Raw genomic sequence first — 18856 nt, 5'->3', positions numbered from 1 at the left:
TTTATCCATAAAGTGCAGAGAAAAGTTTTAAAAATAATTTTGCCCAGTAGTTGTTGTTGGAGTTTCTGTTTGTTTCTGCATGAAATAGGCTCAAGAAGAAAGACCTTCATGCCCCTTGAGAGTATTTATGGCTGATGATTTGATTTTGAAGCCTTTTTTTAAAAACAAACTTATAAAAATGAGGAAGACCTCATTTAAGAGTCTTTTGTGTAGAAGACCTTTGCACAGGAGCTACACAGGTCATCCCTTGTCACAGGGTTTGTGCACCATCTTCTGCGTGACATTGATGGAGCTCCTGTTCTCTGTTTTCCAGGCAAAACCCAGATGTGCAGCTGCAGTTACAACAGAGGCCTCCTCACCATCACAGCCCAACTTCTTCCTTGACATCCCTGGGATCTTTGACTCTGCTTCAGTCTCCACCACCATCCAGGCTGTCCCCTTCCCAGCATCAGCAACCTCTGACTCCAAGCCAGGGAGATCCTGGCATTCTGCCACGGACCCAGCAGCCGTTCTTGCCAAACCAGGTCCATCAGGGAGATCTGTACCGACTATGCCAGCCCTTCCTAGGCCCCCAGCAGCAGCAAGGCGATTCCTACGCAGTCATGTCCCGGGCTCAGCAGATACCCTCTCCATATCAACAAATGCAAGTAGATCCTTTTGCCATCGTTTCCAGGGCCCAGCAGATGGTGGAAATCCTGTCAGAAGAGAACCGATCTTTACGACAGGAGCTGGATGGGTGTTATGAGAAAGTAGCCCGGCTGCAGAAGGTGGGTGTATTTGGGTATCAGGCACTCTCTTGTGTCTAGAATGATCATAATTGAATCATCTAATCTGCAATTGTTACATTCCTTGCTTAAGGGACTGATTATCCACTCTTGAGTCTTTTACATGCAGATTGATTAGTCTGTATCCTGTGCCTTTGGGCAGCAGCTTAACTTTGTCAGAAGATAGAATCAAAGCCTTCAGTTTTATTCTAACAGCTTATTGACTGTGCTCAAAAGAGCATCTTCATCAGCTGTCTTGAAGAGGCTGACTGCTTGGCTCACTTGGTTAAATTAAAACTAGTGTTCTTATGGTCAGATGAGCAGCAGCTTTCAATTTCCCATCAGTCTAAAAGACCTTAGAGGCTGCAGGAAGGCCCTGTTTGGAATGATATGAGGCCATAGTCACTCAAGAAGACAACAGGACGTTGCTACAAAACAGTGTGCAAGACAAGTGCTGCTGCTATGGCTACATTAAAGACATTTGGACTGCAGGACTGAAACTAGCACTTCTTTTGTCACTCCCTCAATACTACACAACTTCCATGAAAACTTACTATCTTGTTTTGGATCAAGCCATTTGCCATCTTTGCCTTTGTGAAACAAGTAGAGTAAGTGATACCAAAATGTTTTTAAAAAATAATTATCCCAGTGAGAGCCATCATTAACTGGCATATGTAGAGGCATTTCCATTGCAGCCTCACAGAGTTAACTTCTTGATGACCGGTGGTTTAAAGCTGTGCAGCAGGTCAGCTTTGTTTTTGCCTTGCAGCTGTGAAAAGGCTGATGCTACTTGGAATTTTGGACTTTGTGGGCCTTGCTGTGCTCTTTGCACTGAGCTGTCTCCAGGGCCATAAAAATGTGTGGCTGCTTAAAACACTTATGTGAGTTCAGATGACCAGTGTGGCTTCTCACACTCATTCATTCCCTGTATTACCTCTTTCCAGGGACATGTTGGCTTTGTGGTATTTTTTTTGGAAGGTTCCTGGCCAGGAAATGCTTTAGAGAAGTGATTGGCAGCTTCCTGATAATGAAAGAAGGATAAAAATGCACTTCCCTCCACCCCCTGTTGATCACTGGCTGTAGACAGTGCTGATGGGGTTTGCTGTCGTGTGGTTCCATACTTCCATAGCAATGCAAACCCATGCCTGGTAAGGAGAGCAAGAAGTGAATCTCATTCTGCTCTGGGTGATCAGAGAAGCTTTATACTGAAGGGTAGAAGGAAAAGAACAACACATTTTACTGCAAATGTTTATCTTCCTCCATTTAGTAAATTGAATATGTAAAAGCACAATGAAGTTGTTGAAGTGTAAACATAGAACATCAGGAGGTTTTGTTGTGAATTTTGGACCATAAAAATGACACATATGCAGAGTTCATCAGTAATGCAGGATCTGCTACTAGCATTTTTTTAGCATATTTTTGTCCTCCTTGTTATGTTTTACTTGCTCAACTTGATAACACATTAGCTATTTATATCAATGCTTTCTGCCTAAAGTATCAGTAGTGCTAAAATGCCCCAGTCTTAGGAAATAAAAGATAACACTTACACTTCTTTAATTTGCTATATCTGTGGTTTGATCATATTGGGGAAACAGAGCTAGAGTCTGGAAGGAGAGTCCAGAGCTTTGTTTTAGCCATTGATGTTCTTCATACAGAAGGATCCATCACAAACATGAGACTCTGTCATTTTACTTAATACATAGATGTAGATTTATTTTGTAAAGAAGACTTGAGACAACGTAATTTCCCTTCTGAGACCAAATAAAAAGAATCGTTGGTGATAAAATAATAAGTGCTTGTTTTCACTTCCACTGCAGCTGGAAACAGAAATTCAGCAAGTTTCAGAGGCGTACAAAAACCTGGAGAAATCATCCTCTAAGCGGGATGCCCTGGAAAAGGCCATGAGAAACAAGCTGGAAGGAGAAATTCGTAGGCTTCATGATTTCAACAGGGATCTAAGAGGTGAATGAAGTAAAACTCTTCTTCAATGCTGATGTTTTTCTAATGTACTTACTTGGCAGGACAGTGTTTTGTTGTAGAACTCGCTGTCTGTTGGCTCAACTAGAGTACAACAGGTATGTTCAGTAGTCTGAGATCTTAAGTGCTTGCTGGGAGTACAGATAAGACAGGTTTAGGAGAGTGCTGTAGTGTCTCATTTCAAGCCTGTTTCTCATTGAGAAGAAACATAGGATAAGCCAAGTACCATAAACCAGATGCAAACTTGGAATTCTCTCTTGTCTTATATCCTAGACTCAATTTATACAATTTGTTCAGTTTATACAAATGGAAAGATGTTTTGCTGACTGGCTAATCCCACACCAGGCATGTTAACTTTCTTTCCTGTCCGGTGACCCTTCTGCACTGACATACAAACTGCAGACTGTCTATTCTTCCTGAATGTCTTGTCATTCCTTATCAATATAGGCATCTGGTTTTTTGGATCTCACTTCCTTTTCCAGAGAGAGATGTTATTAGTGTCTGGTTCTTGTTAAGAGGCTGAGGCAGTATGATGGCTGGCAGTGGAGAGTGATGTTGAATGGTATTTGAACTTAGCATGGGTCAAAGTTTAAGCATTAGTATGAAAGGCAGAAAAAAAGCTGCAATTTCAGATGTTTAAAGGTGCACAGTCAGTCTTTGAAGCTGTAAGTTTCATTTTTTTGATGAAAGGCACCTGATTGTCCTGTATATCATTTCTTTCACTGCTCCTAGTCTCTTGCTGTGTTCCCAGAAATTGTTTTGCATCCAAGAAGTAGGTCCATACAGTGCCCACTGCTATCAAGGACAGTACACAAAGGCCTGCATTAAATAATCTTAGTCATCATAAAACACAGCATAAACATTTAATTCTTATTTTCAAAGGCTGCTATAAATTTCTAATAGCCTGCAGCAGCAGAACTGAAACTGTCCTTAGGGTTTTACACTTTTTCCTAAAGTCAGGTAGTTGGCAAACAGAGATTTAATCATCTAACTATTAAGATTTAGTGAAGAATTAAAAGGGATTCTTTTAATTGCATGGTAAGATTTATTCAAGTGGAAAAAAAGGTGTCAACATTTGTAAAAATTGAAAAACAATCTTCTGTGTTATAATTGTTCAAAGTAATTTATTTGAAACTTTATTTAACCTGTTTTGTCTGATTGAGAATATTTTCTCAAGAACACAATTAGGTATGTTCCCAAAGTGACTGCCAGCTTCTCATAGGCTTTTTACTTTTGACTGCATAGAATTCAGAGATCCATTCCCCTGGCTTGCATTAGCAATGTCCTGAGCAGATGTGATTTAGTGCTTTAAAGTTTTTAATTATTTATTGTTTCTTTTATTGAAAAATTTTGCAGAACGTATGGAGACAGCCAACAAGCAGCTTGCCGAGAAGGAATTTGAGGGGTCTGAAGACAATCGCAAAACCATCTCTCAGCTCTTTGCACAAAGTGAGTCATTCAGTCCTTTGGGTCGCTAGGAATGCTCTGCACCTCCTGGGAAGGGTAACACTGCAGCAGGGCAGCATAGTTCAGTTCTGGGGATTTTCTACTGGGGCAGAAATCAGGACAGTGATGGTCCAAAGATGTCAGTGGAGAAAGGAGTAAGGATACAAGAATTCCTTTTCTGTCAGTATGTAAAGCGCATCTGATGGTATTTATTAGAGATTTTGGAGCAAATGCAGTTCCAGTTAAACTATAAAATTATTGTTTACTCCATAACAGAAAGGATAATTTGTCTACCTATTTTGTCCGCCAAAACCTTTCCAGGCTGATGAGAGTCCTGGCATGAGTTAAGGCCAGTGGGAGTGGAACCTGGTGGATCTCTTATCTCTTTCCTCTTTAATTTGTCACTGCCTTATCCAGTTCAGCAAAAATAAAGGGGATGAACACTGCCTGCATATTGCTGGGCTGGGTAAGGGTCATGAATTCTGTCCACAGCAGTGGGTTTATCACAAGGCAAACCAAAATGACAGATGTGAAATGCTGCTTTTCCTTTGTACTGAAATATCTTGAGGCCGGTGGCAGCGAGCCAACTTTTCTCTCATCCCATAGTGTACTCCACCCTTCTGACAATGCTCACTTTTCTCCAATTGTTATTTAAAAAGGTAATGCAATAAAATTGCAAAATACAGATTTTCTATGGTGTAACATACACTGCTGCTCCTCTGACAAATGCTGGTATCCCTCTCTTGTGTTGCCTTTAGCTTATTCCTTGCAGCTGATGTTGCATGCAGATGGTTGTCAGGGTGTGGATTCAAAACTCCTGGTGGTAGTGGAAAGTTTGTGAGTTTAGTCTCACATTCGGACTGCTTCAGTGGACTTGGAAGTTCAAAGATTCACCCAGAGAGGTGGGAAGGTCAAGGCTCTGAGGTCTCGGACTCAGTTTCTTCTTTTGGGTGAACATGGAAAGCAGAGTGCTACATTTCTTCAGTCCTAGCATTTCTAGGGCTGCTGTAGGCCCTTGTCAAGTGAAGCAGTACCAATCTGGGAAAAAGTCTGGAACAAAACCTCTAAAAGCCTTGCTGCAGGCACTTACAGATTAACAGACTGCTGGCACTGATTGATACCTGCTGGCATAATGCCACCCTGTCTCTGCCCATTTTCTGCAATACATTTTACCATGCTGACACTGCCAGCAACTCACTTCTTGGTTGGAGGAGAAATACTGGGATGAGAGAGATGGGTAAAAGAGAAGACAAGTGGTGACATTAGCCTTTGTCTTTGTGTCACGGGCTAGCTCTGAGTTGCAGTTAGGGTTTGCTCTGCAGAGTTCTGGGTGCTGTTGGAGGACAGGTTTTGTTTTGCAACCTGTGTGTGGGCTGTGTTGATTCCTAACAGAAGGGAATCTTTAGCTACTCTGTTGCCAAAGCTTTGCTCCTGGCTCTCTGCTGGCAGAAGAAAGGGAATAATTGTGGTCCTGTAAATATAGTTATGCACATGCTTGCACAAACGGGCCTGTGTATTCCATATGCAGTCTGTCCTAACACCCAGGATCTAGTTCCTGTTTTTCAAGCCTTCCACTCCTTGTCCTCATTCCTTTGTCGTGGGATATTGGTTTCTGGAATGCAGTTTCTCTGGTGTCATCAGTGCTGTGTGTAGATCACTCCAGGGAGTATTGTGTGGTTATGTACCCAGCAAGAGTGTTAATGCTATCATTGTAGCTGGTTGACTTGAGCTGGCAATGACAGCATATACAGAGGACATCAGCTCTGTGTTGTGGCTTTGCTTTACACCCTTGTGTGATAATTTCTCCAGTCCCTGGTTATTTTATCCCATTTATTTTTTATTAAGGCAGTTGTCCTGTTCCTGAAACACACAACATAGCTGCTCCCTCCAGGGCCAGCTCCTTCTGGAGAGCAGCAGGAAAGGACCAGCTGCTGTGCTTGGGGAGGCTTTAAAGCATCAGACATGAACTCTCAATGCTGACCAAAAGGCTTTCTTGAGCTGCTTTGAGCAGTGACAGAACAGCTACTTGTGCCTCAGTTCTGGCCTAGAGGGTTCTTTTAAGGGCAGTAGAGGACAACCAAAGAATTTTCATTTCTCACTTGTTCTCTGACTCCTCTGGTGGTACTGCAAGCAAAGTGGGACAACTGGATGTTACTTAGAGAAGGAGGACAGCTGCCCCAGGCAGAACAGCCTTCCTCTTTATGAGGTCAGTGTGGAAAAAAAGGACCATAAGATTTTCAGGCACAAAAGTCTGCCATCTCCTCTCTCCAGCCTGGGATATCATAATTACCCAGTTTGTTTTCCACTGCTGAAAGCTCAGAGGTAAAGAGGTGCCAAGTTTCACTAACCATCTGCATAATCAGAGCAAATTACCTAACTGTACTTAGTGATACACCTTCTATTCCTTCTCACTAGCATTATGGCACATTGTTATTTGAAGATACCATGCTTGTTTTTCAGGGTTATGTGTCCTTCTCTTCCTTGAAAGCAGTGTACTTTTTTTTCCCCTCCCTTAGCATTAGATTTGCATTCTCTCTCTTGTGAGAAGTTCCAGTACAATCTTTCCTTCACCTCTGGAGTGAAAGACCTCCTGGAAGCTGAGTAGAGATGAGTGCTGGTCTGTTGATAAGCCTCACTTTGTTTTGTTAGACAAGGAAACACAGCGGGAAAAAGAGAAACTGGAAATAGAACTGGCTGCTGCACGCTCCACCAATGAGGACCAACGGAGACACATTGAGATCCGAGACCAGGCTTTGAACAATGCTCAGGCCAAGGTGGTGAAACTGGAGGAGGAGGTAAGGATGCTGGGAGGTAAGATGATGCTGAGGAAGTAAGATTGCTGTAGCTGGGAGAGAGAAATTAGGGTAGCTTGGCTTCCAGTAAAAGTGACTGTGGGAATGAGTTTGTCTGGTACAGATTATAAGGAAATCTGCTTGCTTCAAAGCTGTTTATATCGGCTTAGCTTTGTGTTTGTTTGCTAAACCACTCAACTGTGCACAGATAAGCCACAAATCTGTATTTCCTTGGAAGTGCTTTTGTCTAAGCAGCCATCTTTCATTTTCTTTTTGTTTCAACTGGTAAAAGTGGACTGCAACTGAAATCCCAGCCCTGGCAACCTCCTGAACTTGGCAGAAGTTCAGATCTGGATGGACTTTTAACTAATATCAAATGAATGCAGCTTGTCCTCTTGCCAGGTGTTCCACTTACACCAGGGTATCGTGGTGCACAGTGCAGATCATCGTATGTGCCCAGTGTTTGTAATAAGCTGGGCATGACCTTGGTGGTTTTCTTTCCTTTTCCTCCCAAGAGGGGATAATGCATTTGAGCTGCTTAGCTGGGCAGCTTTCACAGCAGTTTCTTTGGTAGCCTTGTCCCTGCCACTCACACATGGCTCTCACCTTGCTGCCCTTCTGCGTCATAGTGTCCGTCCTCTTTCTTCCCGCCTACTCCTTTCCTCTCAAAGGCTCCATTTCCCACTCCCAGCCTCAACTTCCTTTACTCCTACTCTTCCTCCATAGAGAGCCTCTGGAGGAAATCTCATGACCAAGTGCATTTTCTCCACTGCAGGTTTCTTCTCTCCTTCAGTTCTGACAACTTCCCTCCTGGACCTGCTCATTCAGGACATTGTTGCAGGGTAGCCTACCATCATACCTTAGCCTTTCTCCCCACTGCTCTGCCTTGCTTTCCTTTCTCCACCACACCAATTTCAGGTAGTTCTTTGTTTTCCAGACCTCTCATGATTTACCCAACCCTATTTCTTTTCTCCCTTGTTGCTGAGAGGATGTCTTTCTCAGTTTCCAACAACCCCTTCTTCCCTACCCCAAAAAAGCACTTCTGTGTTTTCTCCCAGACTGTCCTCGCCTTCACTGCAAACACTGGCAAGGCCACTTTGAAGCCTCCCTTGCTGTGGTGCTCGCAACATGGTTGTCAGGGGTGAGGCCACAGTTCATGCTAACTCAGAGACTGTTGACTTGGCCTGCCCTACAACTCTGCCTGTTGTCTCCAGTCCCAGACTTGGGCCGTGAGCTTTGAAGGCAGGGAGCTCTCATTGGTACAGTATTTAGCATTGCCAGGCTTGGGGAACCTGCTGCTGTGCAATACAAATTATTATAATAATAAAAAAGAAGAGAATCAGAGGAATGCTGAAATGTCACTGGCCACATTCAGCCTTGTGTGCAGTTGACAGCTCCATTGATTTCACTAAAATTGCAGCATCTCCTGGCAAGGCTGACTTGCACCTTTGTTGCTCAGGGGGCCAGGCAGCATTAAGTTATAGGGTAATTTAAACATGGCACAGTTCTTTTTGGCTCTAAAACAATTCTGTCATTTGATCCTGCAGTGTGCTGGAGCTCTTTGGCTTTCCTTCAGATTTCAGCACTGTGTTACACTAAAAGTCTGATGTGTGACTAACTTTAAGTACACAGGACATCCTTGTGGCTTCCCTGGGACTATTCATGTGCTTGGAGTCAATGTGTCTAGAGATGCTGTGCTCAGCCAGCACACACAGCACTTGGCTAGGTTCAGCCTCTGTGTGGGCACTAATACTGGCTGCCTCACAGTAAAGCTGAAGTCTTCAGAGGTAATAAAAAACACACACATGCTGATACAGAGTAAAATGCCCTGGTTTTGACTGCATGAGGGCTTGTGGTCATTAGCATCCAACCTTTGCTCGAATCCCAGAGTGCACAGGAAGTGCCACCCTTCCTGTTGTAGATAAATATGGAAGTGTCTCAGTGAGGGAGGAGGAATTAACTCTGTTTTTCCTAGAGGTGATGGAGCTTAAGGAGAAACAGAAGGGGTAAGGAGTCACTTTTGCAGGTTCCCAAATCACTTTTTAATTAAATACTTAGGATTATAAAGCATTTGCTGCCTCATTAGTATTAAATTGTGGGAAGTTCTCAAATCCCGAAGCTGTTTGGTAACTTTCCGAAAGACAGCCAAATAAACTGCTCAGTGCTCAGGGAACCATCTAGAAGGGACTGTAAATGTCAGCCTGAGTTATTGACAATCAGTGACCAACATATAGGAACAATTTGTCAATTATTTATTTTATTCCTGCCAGCTATATTAGAGTTACTAGTCCCTGTAATTGTCAGGAATTTCCAAACTAGTCCTGTAGAAGAGGGTGGAGTTTCTTATGCTAAAGTTTGGCAGCCACTCTGGCTCAGGGCCTGAGGGAGGTGTGCATATTTCAGTTGTTGCATCCTGTAATGTAAGTTTTCAGCTTGCTTTTTCCCCCTTTCCGTTTTGACTTCCTATTAAGCAGAATTACCCTGCCTTATAGTCACCAGATCCTTTATAAAAAGAATAGTTCCATTCTAATGAGAGTTATAAACCATAGATTGCTGTAGCTGAATTTAAATGTTGCATTGGAATTGAAACTTCCAGATTCTTTTTAAAATCCTTTGCCTGAATTGCCAGTTTGGACAAAACCACCCCTCTGAAAAATATAGATACTTGCCTACTCCTATGGGCTTGGAGATCTTTTATATATTGCATTTTAACGTCCAAGTTAGAGGGAAGGAAGAGATAAAGGGATGCTAAATGTGATGAAGAAAGGAATGATCTTGGAGATACCCAAGTATAGGGTGAAGCAGTTGGAAACAAAAGTAGACATTCACAGAATACTTTCCCTGGTCTGTTAGCAGGGATGAAATGACTCTTCAAATTTAGAACAAGCTGCCATCAAAGTTTTAGATAGTGTGGAGTTTATTTCTGCAAAGTGCTAAAAAGGGTGAGTGATCATGGAAATCTAAAAGAAATATGTCTGTGCATAGACTTGTTAAGTACGTATATGTTTTATATAGAATACTTAGACTTTACTGCCTCTTTATTATACATAAAGAAACCCAGTGCTTAACCCACTTCTCCCTTTTCTTCCCTTTAGTTGATGTTCCACAGTGTGCATAAGTCAGCAGCTTATTAAAATTGTCTAGTAAAGTATTAGTCTGTTTTTTAAACTTGGGAATGTTTTCGTTACATGCAATAAATTTGAGTATATTTGAGGTAAAATGCATGTTGGCTCAAAAACTTGTATCACAATCGTAAGTGGCTGATGATAATATTTGCAGCTAAAGCAATGAAGAATTCTCATTTTGGAGTACAAATTGCTATCATGGTCTCAATTTTGATGTAAACATTTAAATGGCTGCAGTGTTCAGCAGCTGGGTAGCTGGTCACAGATGGCCTCTATGTGTAGGCTTCTAAAATAGTGGTGCTTCCATGCTTTTGCCAACATCTGCTAGCATACACCTTCAGAGTCTTTAGCAAGCAGAGCTTTGATTTGCTCTGGGCCACAGGCAGAATTGCTGAGTTTACAGAAAGGACTATCCTGACCAGCCTGAGACTCTAGGTAAAGGCTGACTTATTGTCAGTCCTTACCAGGCTTGTAATATTGCGGGAGGGAATTTGATGCCAAATACTTGTATAACCACAACTGCTGGATGTAGAGGGTACAATTGCTACTGTTTTTTACACACACACACACACACAAAAAAAAGGAATTTCTAGGACTTTTATTGAATTTGATAATTTCTGCTTACCCTGGTTAATTCATACCACGGGAGACCACACTTTAACTTAAACAAAGTTTGTGGGTTTTTTTATAGTAGTGTAACTTGTACTCCTTTGCTCCACAGCTTTACATGCCCCTGTTTTAATGAATGCCTTAAGGAGACAGCTTTGAAAAATAGTGACTAACAGCAGGAAGATACTTATATCTACTCTTTGGCATCCTCATTCACACACCTTGCAATGGAAGGAGAAGCCAGACATCCTCTCTAATGGGTGGAAATTGGGGGCTGGGATGAAATTTGAATGAAAATAATGAAATACCTTTTCTAAAAGTGGCTTGTATTTAGAAGCTATAAGGTCTTCCAGCCTTCAGAATTCAACATAAACCAGATATAAGAGCTCATGTACTATATTCATTTCCCACTCAGCTATTGGTGGAGAGAAATAGCAAGCTATTTCTGATAACACTAAGGGTTCTGTCTGCAGGGAAATGTAGAAATGTTCATTTCCAAATGACATCTATTGTACTTTATATGCTGTGCCTGAGATACTTTCAGAACAGAGCTCTGGCTTACAGGGAAGAGACCCAAAGGAGAGTTTGTGTGCTTGAAGGCTTGCCTGTTTTTTTCCAGTCACTTCTCTGGGTCTATAAAAAGATATTCCTAGTCTCCACAGCTTTGTCTTTCTTAAATTCTTGGGCTCTCAGACCTACATAATGGCTCCTTTCAGGACAGAGTTTCTTTTTAAAAGGGGACACATTTTGGATGGCTTATGGCTCATGGATGGGTAGGGTGGAGAGGAGAGTAAACTCCCTCTCTTCCCTCTAAGTATGTGTGCATATCTTTAATGACCTGCATTCTTGTCACAAAGCACAACTGGCTTTTTATTGCTGTGTCTCTACCTCTTATATTCTGCCTGTTAGTAATTTTCCAGAGGTGGCTTTGAGAGTTACAACTTATTTTAACACAGAGAGGTGACATTATAATATTCCCATGCAACAAATTCTGTTCCCTAGCAAGATGATAGTCTTACCAAATTACTTCAGCATGAATTCTTGCCAAGGCCAATGGCACTTTATTGGGCCTGAATTCAAACAAACTGAGGGTTCAAAGGGCATCCCGGAGGAATATATTCCAACTGCAAGAGGGAAAGATGGTTGAAATGTGCTCGCTGTCTATTTTTTTAACTACATTTCTGCCATAGCAGGCAAATTCTTGTGGGGAAACACATTTTCAGCTGCATTTGAATGGATTCAGCTTTAGGATAAACCCAGAATGTAATGAAAACACCTTGAATATATTAAACAAAGGACTTTGAAGACATCAGAAATAGTGGGTGGGAGACAAGCAGATGCTGACGAGTGTTACCAGTTTGCGGAAACAGGAGCTATCCAAGATGAAGAGGGTAATGTCTGGGTTCGTCAAAATGCCGGAGAGGGTTTCTGAATCATTGCTAGCTATGCAGGAAGTCTTGTCTTCCCCAGAAAAACTTTGCTGAGTAACCCATCTGGAAGTGATGAATCTCTTTACAAAAGATGATCCTTCCTTCCCCCTCATCTGTTATGTTCAGGACTGTATTTGTCCTGCAGAGGCAGCTCTGATCCAAAGGATGTTAATGGCCTCTACCTTCCCTTGCTTCCCTTGACAGGGAAAATTTTTCATTTCTCTATGCCCTGGCTCCCTGTGCTGTATGCAGGGAACCTCCATACCCTCTTCAGAACCTTTCTTTGAGGACCTGAGATCCCTGAAAGAGACTGCCATGATTTGTCAAAAGACTTTTCTGAGAAGCCTAAATCAAGTGAAGGAACAGGATTTGTTTGGCTTTTAGAATGTTAATCCCTTTTCTGCCAGGCAGTTGTAATAATAATCAAATGTCCCTGTTTCTGACAGGAATGCTTTGTCCTTGGCCATGGCTTCTACACCATGCAAACACTGTAGCAGAGAAGCCTGCAGATTGCCTGCTGCCAGGCAGCACATTGTTTTAGGAAGTCTTTTCTTCTGCGCAAAGATTCTAAGAACTAGTTTCAATTTTCTAGGCTTAGTGAATTTGTTTAATAATTTCATTCCTATATGATTCATTTTGCATTGCTAGAAGTCCTGCAGTTTGGGGATCTTGGTGTGCAGACATATTTGGGTAGCAAATCTTTGTGATTAACTTGGAAACTGATTGTTCTTCAAGTCAGCCAGACTCTTGTGAGCAATGAAGCCTCTGAATCCCAAGCATATCCTGCTTCTCCCAGTTGGCTCTCAACTACAGAAAGCAATCTTGACAAAGGACAGAGGAAATAAAATGAAAACAGGAATGCTTGATTGGGAGGCCAGGGAATCTTCCAGGGGTATTCCCTGCATCATCTCTGTACTAGATTTCTGCAGATTTCCAAGCCAGTCCAGCCCTTCATTATTTTTCTTATCCTCAGTCCTGTTGCAGAATTTATGCAAAGATGATAGTGGATGTGAACTGGAGAGTGACTGCTCGTGTTTAAAATGGTTTGACTAGAGTTTGATTGAGGTAAAGCCTGACATCTGGTACCTGATTAGGGCACTTTCCCAAGTTGACCTGGCAAAGATATGCACATGATTAAAGTTGTGCCATGTGCTGTAGGAAACACTGGGCCAGGATGATACAGTCATGCTGAAGTGCTCTGCTATACTTCCAGAGATGCACAGAGGTGATTTGAGATCTTACCATCTTAAAGAGGTGTTATAGTAAAGATATTATTATGAGTAAAACACTGTGCATTTTCAGATCACCCTTCAAGGCAAAACAGTTTAAATACATTATGTGACCGTAAGTTTGCTACTTAGTTAAATGCAGCACCATCAAAAGGAAAATTACTATCCTGTCAAATTTATTTAAAATTCTGTTCTGAAGGGCGTGACTGCATCCTTGTAAAGCTTCAGGAATGAACTCTTATCTAGAGCACGTGTTCACTGCAAGACCTGTTGCAGAGGAGAGAATTCCAAGTGTCTTTTGATGCCATCTTCCCCATGGTAGATGTTACCATGGCCCTTGGCACTGAGCAGCCAGTTTGGGTTTGTTGCTGGAAGAGAGAGGGTGGGGAATCCATGGCAGATGACCAAGAACAAGCCTCAGCATGCTGGCTTTTTTACTTCTTCCTATCTCACTTATATCTGCAGCATGCTGGTAGTACTCAGGAAACTCTGATTTCAATTCCTGTCTTAGGAAAACACAGTCACACTTATAAATTATGGCAATGAAATCCTTCCGTGCTTACAAGAATTATTCCTGGTCCTCTGAGAGGACAGGTCAAGTAAGAAAGATTATTTTAAAAAAATAATAAAAATTAAGACTTCACTACTACCACTCCTGGAGAATCCTGGTTCACAGAAAGGTAAATTATTCCTCACAAATATTCACAGTAGCAGAGATGGCAGAGTTGGAAATGAAAGACATGGCTGGAATATACTGTGGATTGACTTAGTGCAGTCAGTGCATAGAATGAAACAATCGCATAGATAAAGGCAAATTGTTTCAAAAGAAAAATTAGTAAAGCTGAGTTGTCGTTAGCGCATACATGCCCTTAAAGCTTATTGAACATCTGTGTTCCAAAACACTGACAATTATTTGAGGGATTCCTGAACTGGTTTTAAGCCATAAAAAAAATACATGAATCTCAAATTTTCTAACATTCTTAATTCTTCCTGATGCTGGAAGACGAAGTGTATTTTGTGAAAGAGAAAAAAGGTTGTCTTTCTGAAAAGCCACTGAACAAGCCATGCCTGTACTTTAGGTCTGGTGCATGAGTTAGGCATGTGCAGGCAGTGCTGGTAGGTTGGGCAACAGCTTGTGTTGCAACGTTTCACCTGCAGGTTCAGCTGATGGGAGCACTTTCAAAGCGAACATTTCAGTGGAATTTCTGTGTCCTAATTCTTTTTTTTTTGGCTGGGCTCTTGGTATTCTTTGAACACAGGCCAAAACTTTAATCCACTCATATGCATACTCAGGTTATTAATTATGAAACTAGTAAACTGTTGTCGGTGGCTGCCTTTTGCAAGGAGAATTTTACCTGTGTGTTAAAAAAACTTCAGAAAGTAAAATGCTTTGTGATAGGTAATAAGAGACTAAATGTCAGTCCTTCCTTTATTTTATATATAGAGGAATGGAGGAAGGCAAATTCTTCAGCTCAATGTGTGATATTTCACCGTTAGAAAGTGTATTAGGTTGTTCATCACTCTTGGCCAGGTCAGCAAGCTCATATACAAAACCAAAATACTTGTTGCTTTCCATTTCTAAGTACTGTTGATGACTCGGTTCATCATTTTTGTCTAGTTATGTAGCTGCTATGAGCTGCTGTTAATCTAAGTGTAAAACTGGTGCATTACTATATGCTTTATTGGAGCATGAGAAAGCTTAAATCAGTGCTATTAAGCACTATGCTCTGGAATAAAAAGGTGTATTAAGTATAACATTTTTACTGATGTTCTGCAGAGCAGTAATGGAATATTAAAATGTTTTTGCCCCCCCCCCATTCCAAACAAATTTGAAATCTTTAGCAATCAAATAATAAAAATACCTTTCTACTGTATGTGCACTGTTGGGAAGGCCTTTGGTTGGATTACTCACTATTTGTTGTAACTTACTGTAAAATAGTTGTTTGGGAGAAAATCCTCTAGGGCAGCAACTTTCATGCTGTGAGATTAGATGCCTGCCGACTTTCTGAAGTGAAGAAAAGGATACCATTTCTGGAGATTTTTCTCTCTCTGCTATTCACTTTGTAGTCTCTGGATTGCCTCAAGGAACAGGAGTGTAAAAAGGGTAAATTTTGAAGAAACAAATTATAAGACCTTTGCAGAAGGAAGGTGCAATGTTAGAAGGGCTCATGTTGTTCAGATCAAAGCCCAGTTATCCCAGTATCCTGTCTGTGCCAAAACTTATAGCAGATTCCTAGGGAACACTGTCAGAATGGGGCCAACAAACAGCAATACTTTCCCAGAATACTTTCTGCTTCCAAGAAGGACTTCCTGAGCCAAAAGTCTTTTGTCTTTGATGTCCCTCAGTGGACTTTTCTTCCATGAAGCTGGAGAGTAGCTCTTTGAACTTGCATAAGGGAGCCTGTGTTTTGCATTGTGGTGCTTCTCTAGACTTTGGCTCTGACTGTTGTGAATAGTTGCCTCCTTCCTGTTGTTTCTGTATTTCAGGGTTTATGACAGTCATAGCTAAAAAAGCAATGCCCCAGATTTGCTGCTGAAACCAGCTAATTGTGACTGAGTCTTTTTCTTAACAGGAAATTATTTCCATAGCTGTGAAGTATTCTTTGTATTAGAACAGAGCTGGGCCGTGGGGGTGTTTTATCCTGGTTGTTTTGGTTTTTAATTAATATTCTAGCTTGGTTTTATTCTGCCTAATCTATGGATTAACCTTGCTAAGATAGTTATTGGGGATCTCTGCATGGTAGTTGTCATTGCTTGTCATGAGGCAGCATAGCGGCTTGGTTTGCAGGATGAACAGTGGAGAAAAACAAGGTCAGGGGCAAGGAATGGAGGACATCTCAGGTCACATTGAGCCAAGATTACTAAGATAAATGTCCAGACTGTGAGAATAAACCTGGCTGCAGTGCGGAGAGGGCATGGGCCATGTCTTGTGTATGTTTTGATCCTATTTATTATTTTGTTATGGGACTAGAATAGAATCCCGCAGGTTTTGATGCAGTTTGAGCTTAATCTCATAAAAACACTGCCAGCGGTTTTCAAGATTACACTGAAAAGTCTTCCCAATTTGTGGACCAGGTCAAAACCCTGTCTTTGCTACAGTTACCTTGGCAATGTATGTCAAGTGACTGTAACACTCTCTCTTATGAACACAGATGCCCTTTCTAGCCCATTGATGCTCTGGATCGTTACCATAGGGTCACTGAGAGCAAAAAGAACAAACGTACCTGGCAGGAAAGAAGAGGTGGGAAAGTCCTGTAACATCCCGAGTGTTGAGTCCAGAGCAGGAGTCTGAAGCACATGGACAGCCGTCAGATGGACGTGTTCTTCTGGTGTTTCTGTGCTCTGCAATGCATACTCATCCAGAGGTTCACTCACTTGTTCTCATTTTTTAACTTACATTGCATTTTCTTCCTTTATTTCAGCTCAAAAAGAAGCAAGTCTATGTCGAGAAGGTAGAGAAGATGCAGCAGGCCTTGGTTCAGCTGCAGGCAGCGTGTGAGAAACGGGAACAGCTGGAACACAGGCTGCGGACCCGACTGGAGAGAGAACTGGAATCTCTCCGGATGCAGCAGGTACCCGCTGCTTCCGTGGGCTACACTACGTTTCTTGTAGGAGCCTTTCTTGTATTACATGAGTTTGTTTCCTGGTTTGACAGAGTGAGGCTGAAGTGCCCTTGCAGATCTTTCAGATTAAACTCTAAAGGAGGCCACAACCATCACCTGGTCTGTCTGAAATGGCCTAGCCTGCTGTGTTTCACCCTGGGGAGTTCTTGTGGTCAAGCTAGTGCTGCTCTGAACCAGCCTCTGTCCTTCAGACAAAATGCAAATAAACCAACCCTGACTTTTACAGATGCAACCTGAGATGACTTTTTTTTTTTCCCCCTTTGGAACCCAGCGTCAGGGTACGTCTCAGGCTGCCAATGTCTCAGAGTACAATGCCACGGCGCTTATGGAGCTCTTGCGCGAGAAGGAAGAAAGGATTCTTGCTCTGGAAGCTGACATGACCAAGTGGGAACAGAAATACCTGGAGGAGAGCGTGATGAGACAGTTTGCTTTGGATGCAGCTGCAACTGTGGCTGCTCAGAGGTAACTGAGACTTTTCATAATGTGGGTATTATTTTCTTTTTCCAGTTGAATGTCTTATTTCCCACTGAGGAATGTTGTCATGCCACCCTCCCATGATACCTCTCCTTGCAGTCTGAATGGCTTCGCAGACTTCTGTATGTGAGTGGAGCTTGGCTGCTTTTCCTGGGAGCTGTGCAACTGCCAACAGATAGAAACTTTTTTCCAGGGGAAGATTCCCTCACATGCAGGAGCCATTCCTAGAAGCTCTTGATTCAAAAACAAATGTATGAGGACTGCTTCAGTTCTTATTTTTTTAAACAGGCATCAGACCTCACTGAAGTCATGTGAGATGGGGTAAACTTGGTGATTCACATTGTTCACCCTGAATGGCTTCTTTGTTCTCCAGAATGTTTTTGCAAATTACTTTGTGGTATTGTCCTCAACATTGTTACTAACCAGAAACATCTATTAGCAAATTCTGCTCAAAACATTCTACTGCTTATGGAGAAGACTGCTTGTGGGGGCAGGAAGGGAAGGGTGTCTGAAATTTGGTAACAAGCTCACATTCCAAGACAACTGAACTGAACTGAAACACTTATCATAGCTGTAAATGGGCCCAAGTGCTTCAGCTAGATGGTAAGCAAAAACTGACATTGGAGTGCAACTCCTTAGAGTTAAGTATTGCTTACATTTCATTGCTAGTGAGTTTCTGGTTGTTGATGGCAGATATTATTTTAGATTGTTTCAGGAATCAGATGTGAAATGAGGTGTCATTGCAACTGGCTTCCTAGCTTGTAAAATTATACTGGAATTACATGAGTGAAGTTGCAGATCTGCTGGGTTAGCATTTACAGACTTATCTTATCTTGCTCCAGAAGCAGGCTGTTATTTTAGGGCATTGATGCTTCTTGTGCACTGTTTTCTGCCTCCCCAGGGATTCTCTAAAGGCTCTTGCTACTGCTTGTCCTCAGAGGCCATGTTATAGTTTCCGATCTGGTCTGTTGTTTATCATGGAATGAGAGAGGATGTGTTAGGCTTGTTCAGGTTTTGTTAAATGAACAAGAATGCCTTCCAGTCAGGAAAGAGCCAACCTCTTTTTTCCCATTTCCTTCTAGCTGTTTCTCCCCTCTAAGACAGCATTCCGGTAGCGTCAAGGCTTCTGCAAGTTTCTATGCAATTGGCACCAATAGTGTCTCCTTCAAACACAGAGGCTGGGAGAGATGCCACTAATATCAGTGACAACCTCATCTACACTGTGCACAAATTTCTTTTTCTTTGCTAGTGGAAAATAGCATCCCTTAGGAAGTTGAGGAAGAATGCAGGAAGAATGCTTTACAGCACGGGCAGGAATATGGGTCAGGTTAGGTTTATTTTATGAATGATTTTCTTATGCCTTTGACATTGGTGCTTTGGCATTCCT

General features: G+C 42.0%; 1 protein-coding gene across 1 annotated transcript in view; it reads left to right on the top strand.

Moving 5' to 3' along the window:
- Positions 1-18856, top strand: part of AMOT (angiomotin) — a 31986-nt gene that overhangs the window by 8610 nt on the left and 4520 nt on the right. The window contains exons 3-8 of the mRNA XM_009997151.1: positions 314-767; positions 2582-2726; positions 4098-4190; positions 6837-6982; positions 16795-16944; positions 17267-17457. Coding sequence (XP_009995453.1) covers positions 314-767; positions 2582-2726; positions 4098-4190; positions 6837-6982; positions 16795-16944; positions 17267-17457 — 1179 coding nt within the window. The remainder of the gene's footprint in view (positions 1-313; positions 768-2581; positions 2727-4097; positions 4191-6836; positions 6983-16794; positions 16945-17266; positions 17458-18856) is intronic.

Source organism: Chaetura pelagica, unplaced genomic scaffold (genome assembly GCF_000747805.2).
Source record: "Chaetura pelagica isolate M959 unplaced genomic scaffold, ChaPel_1.0 scaffold344, whole genome shotgun sequence".
NCBI classification, from domain to species: Eukaryota; Metazoa; Chordata; class Aves; order Apodiformes; family Apodidae; genus Chaetura; species Chaetura pelagica.
The sequence above is the reverse complement of the archived record's forward strand: the minus strand, read 5'-3'. Positions and strand labels throughout refer to the sequence as shown.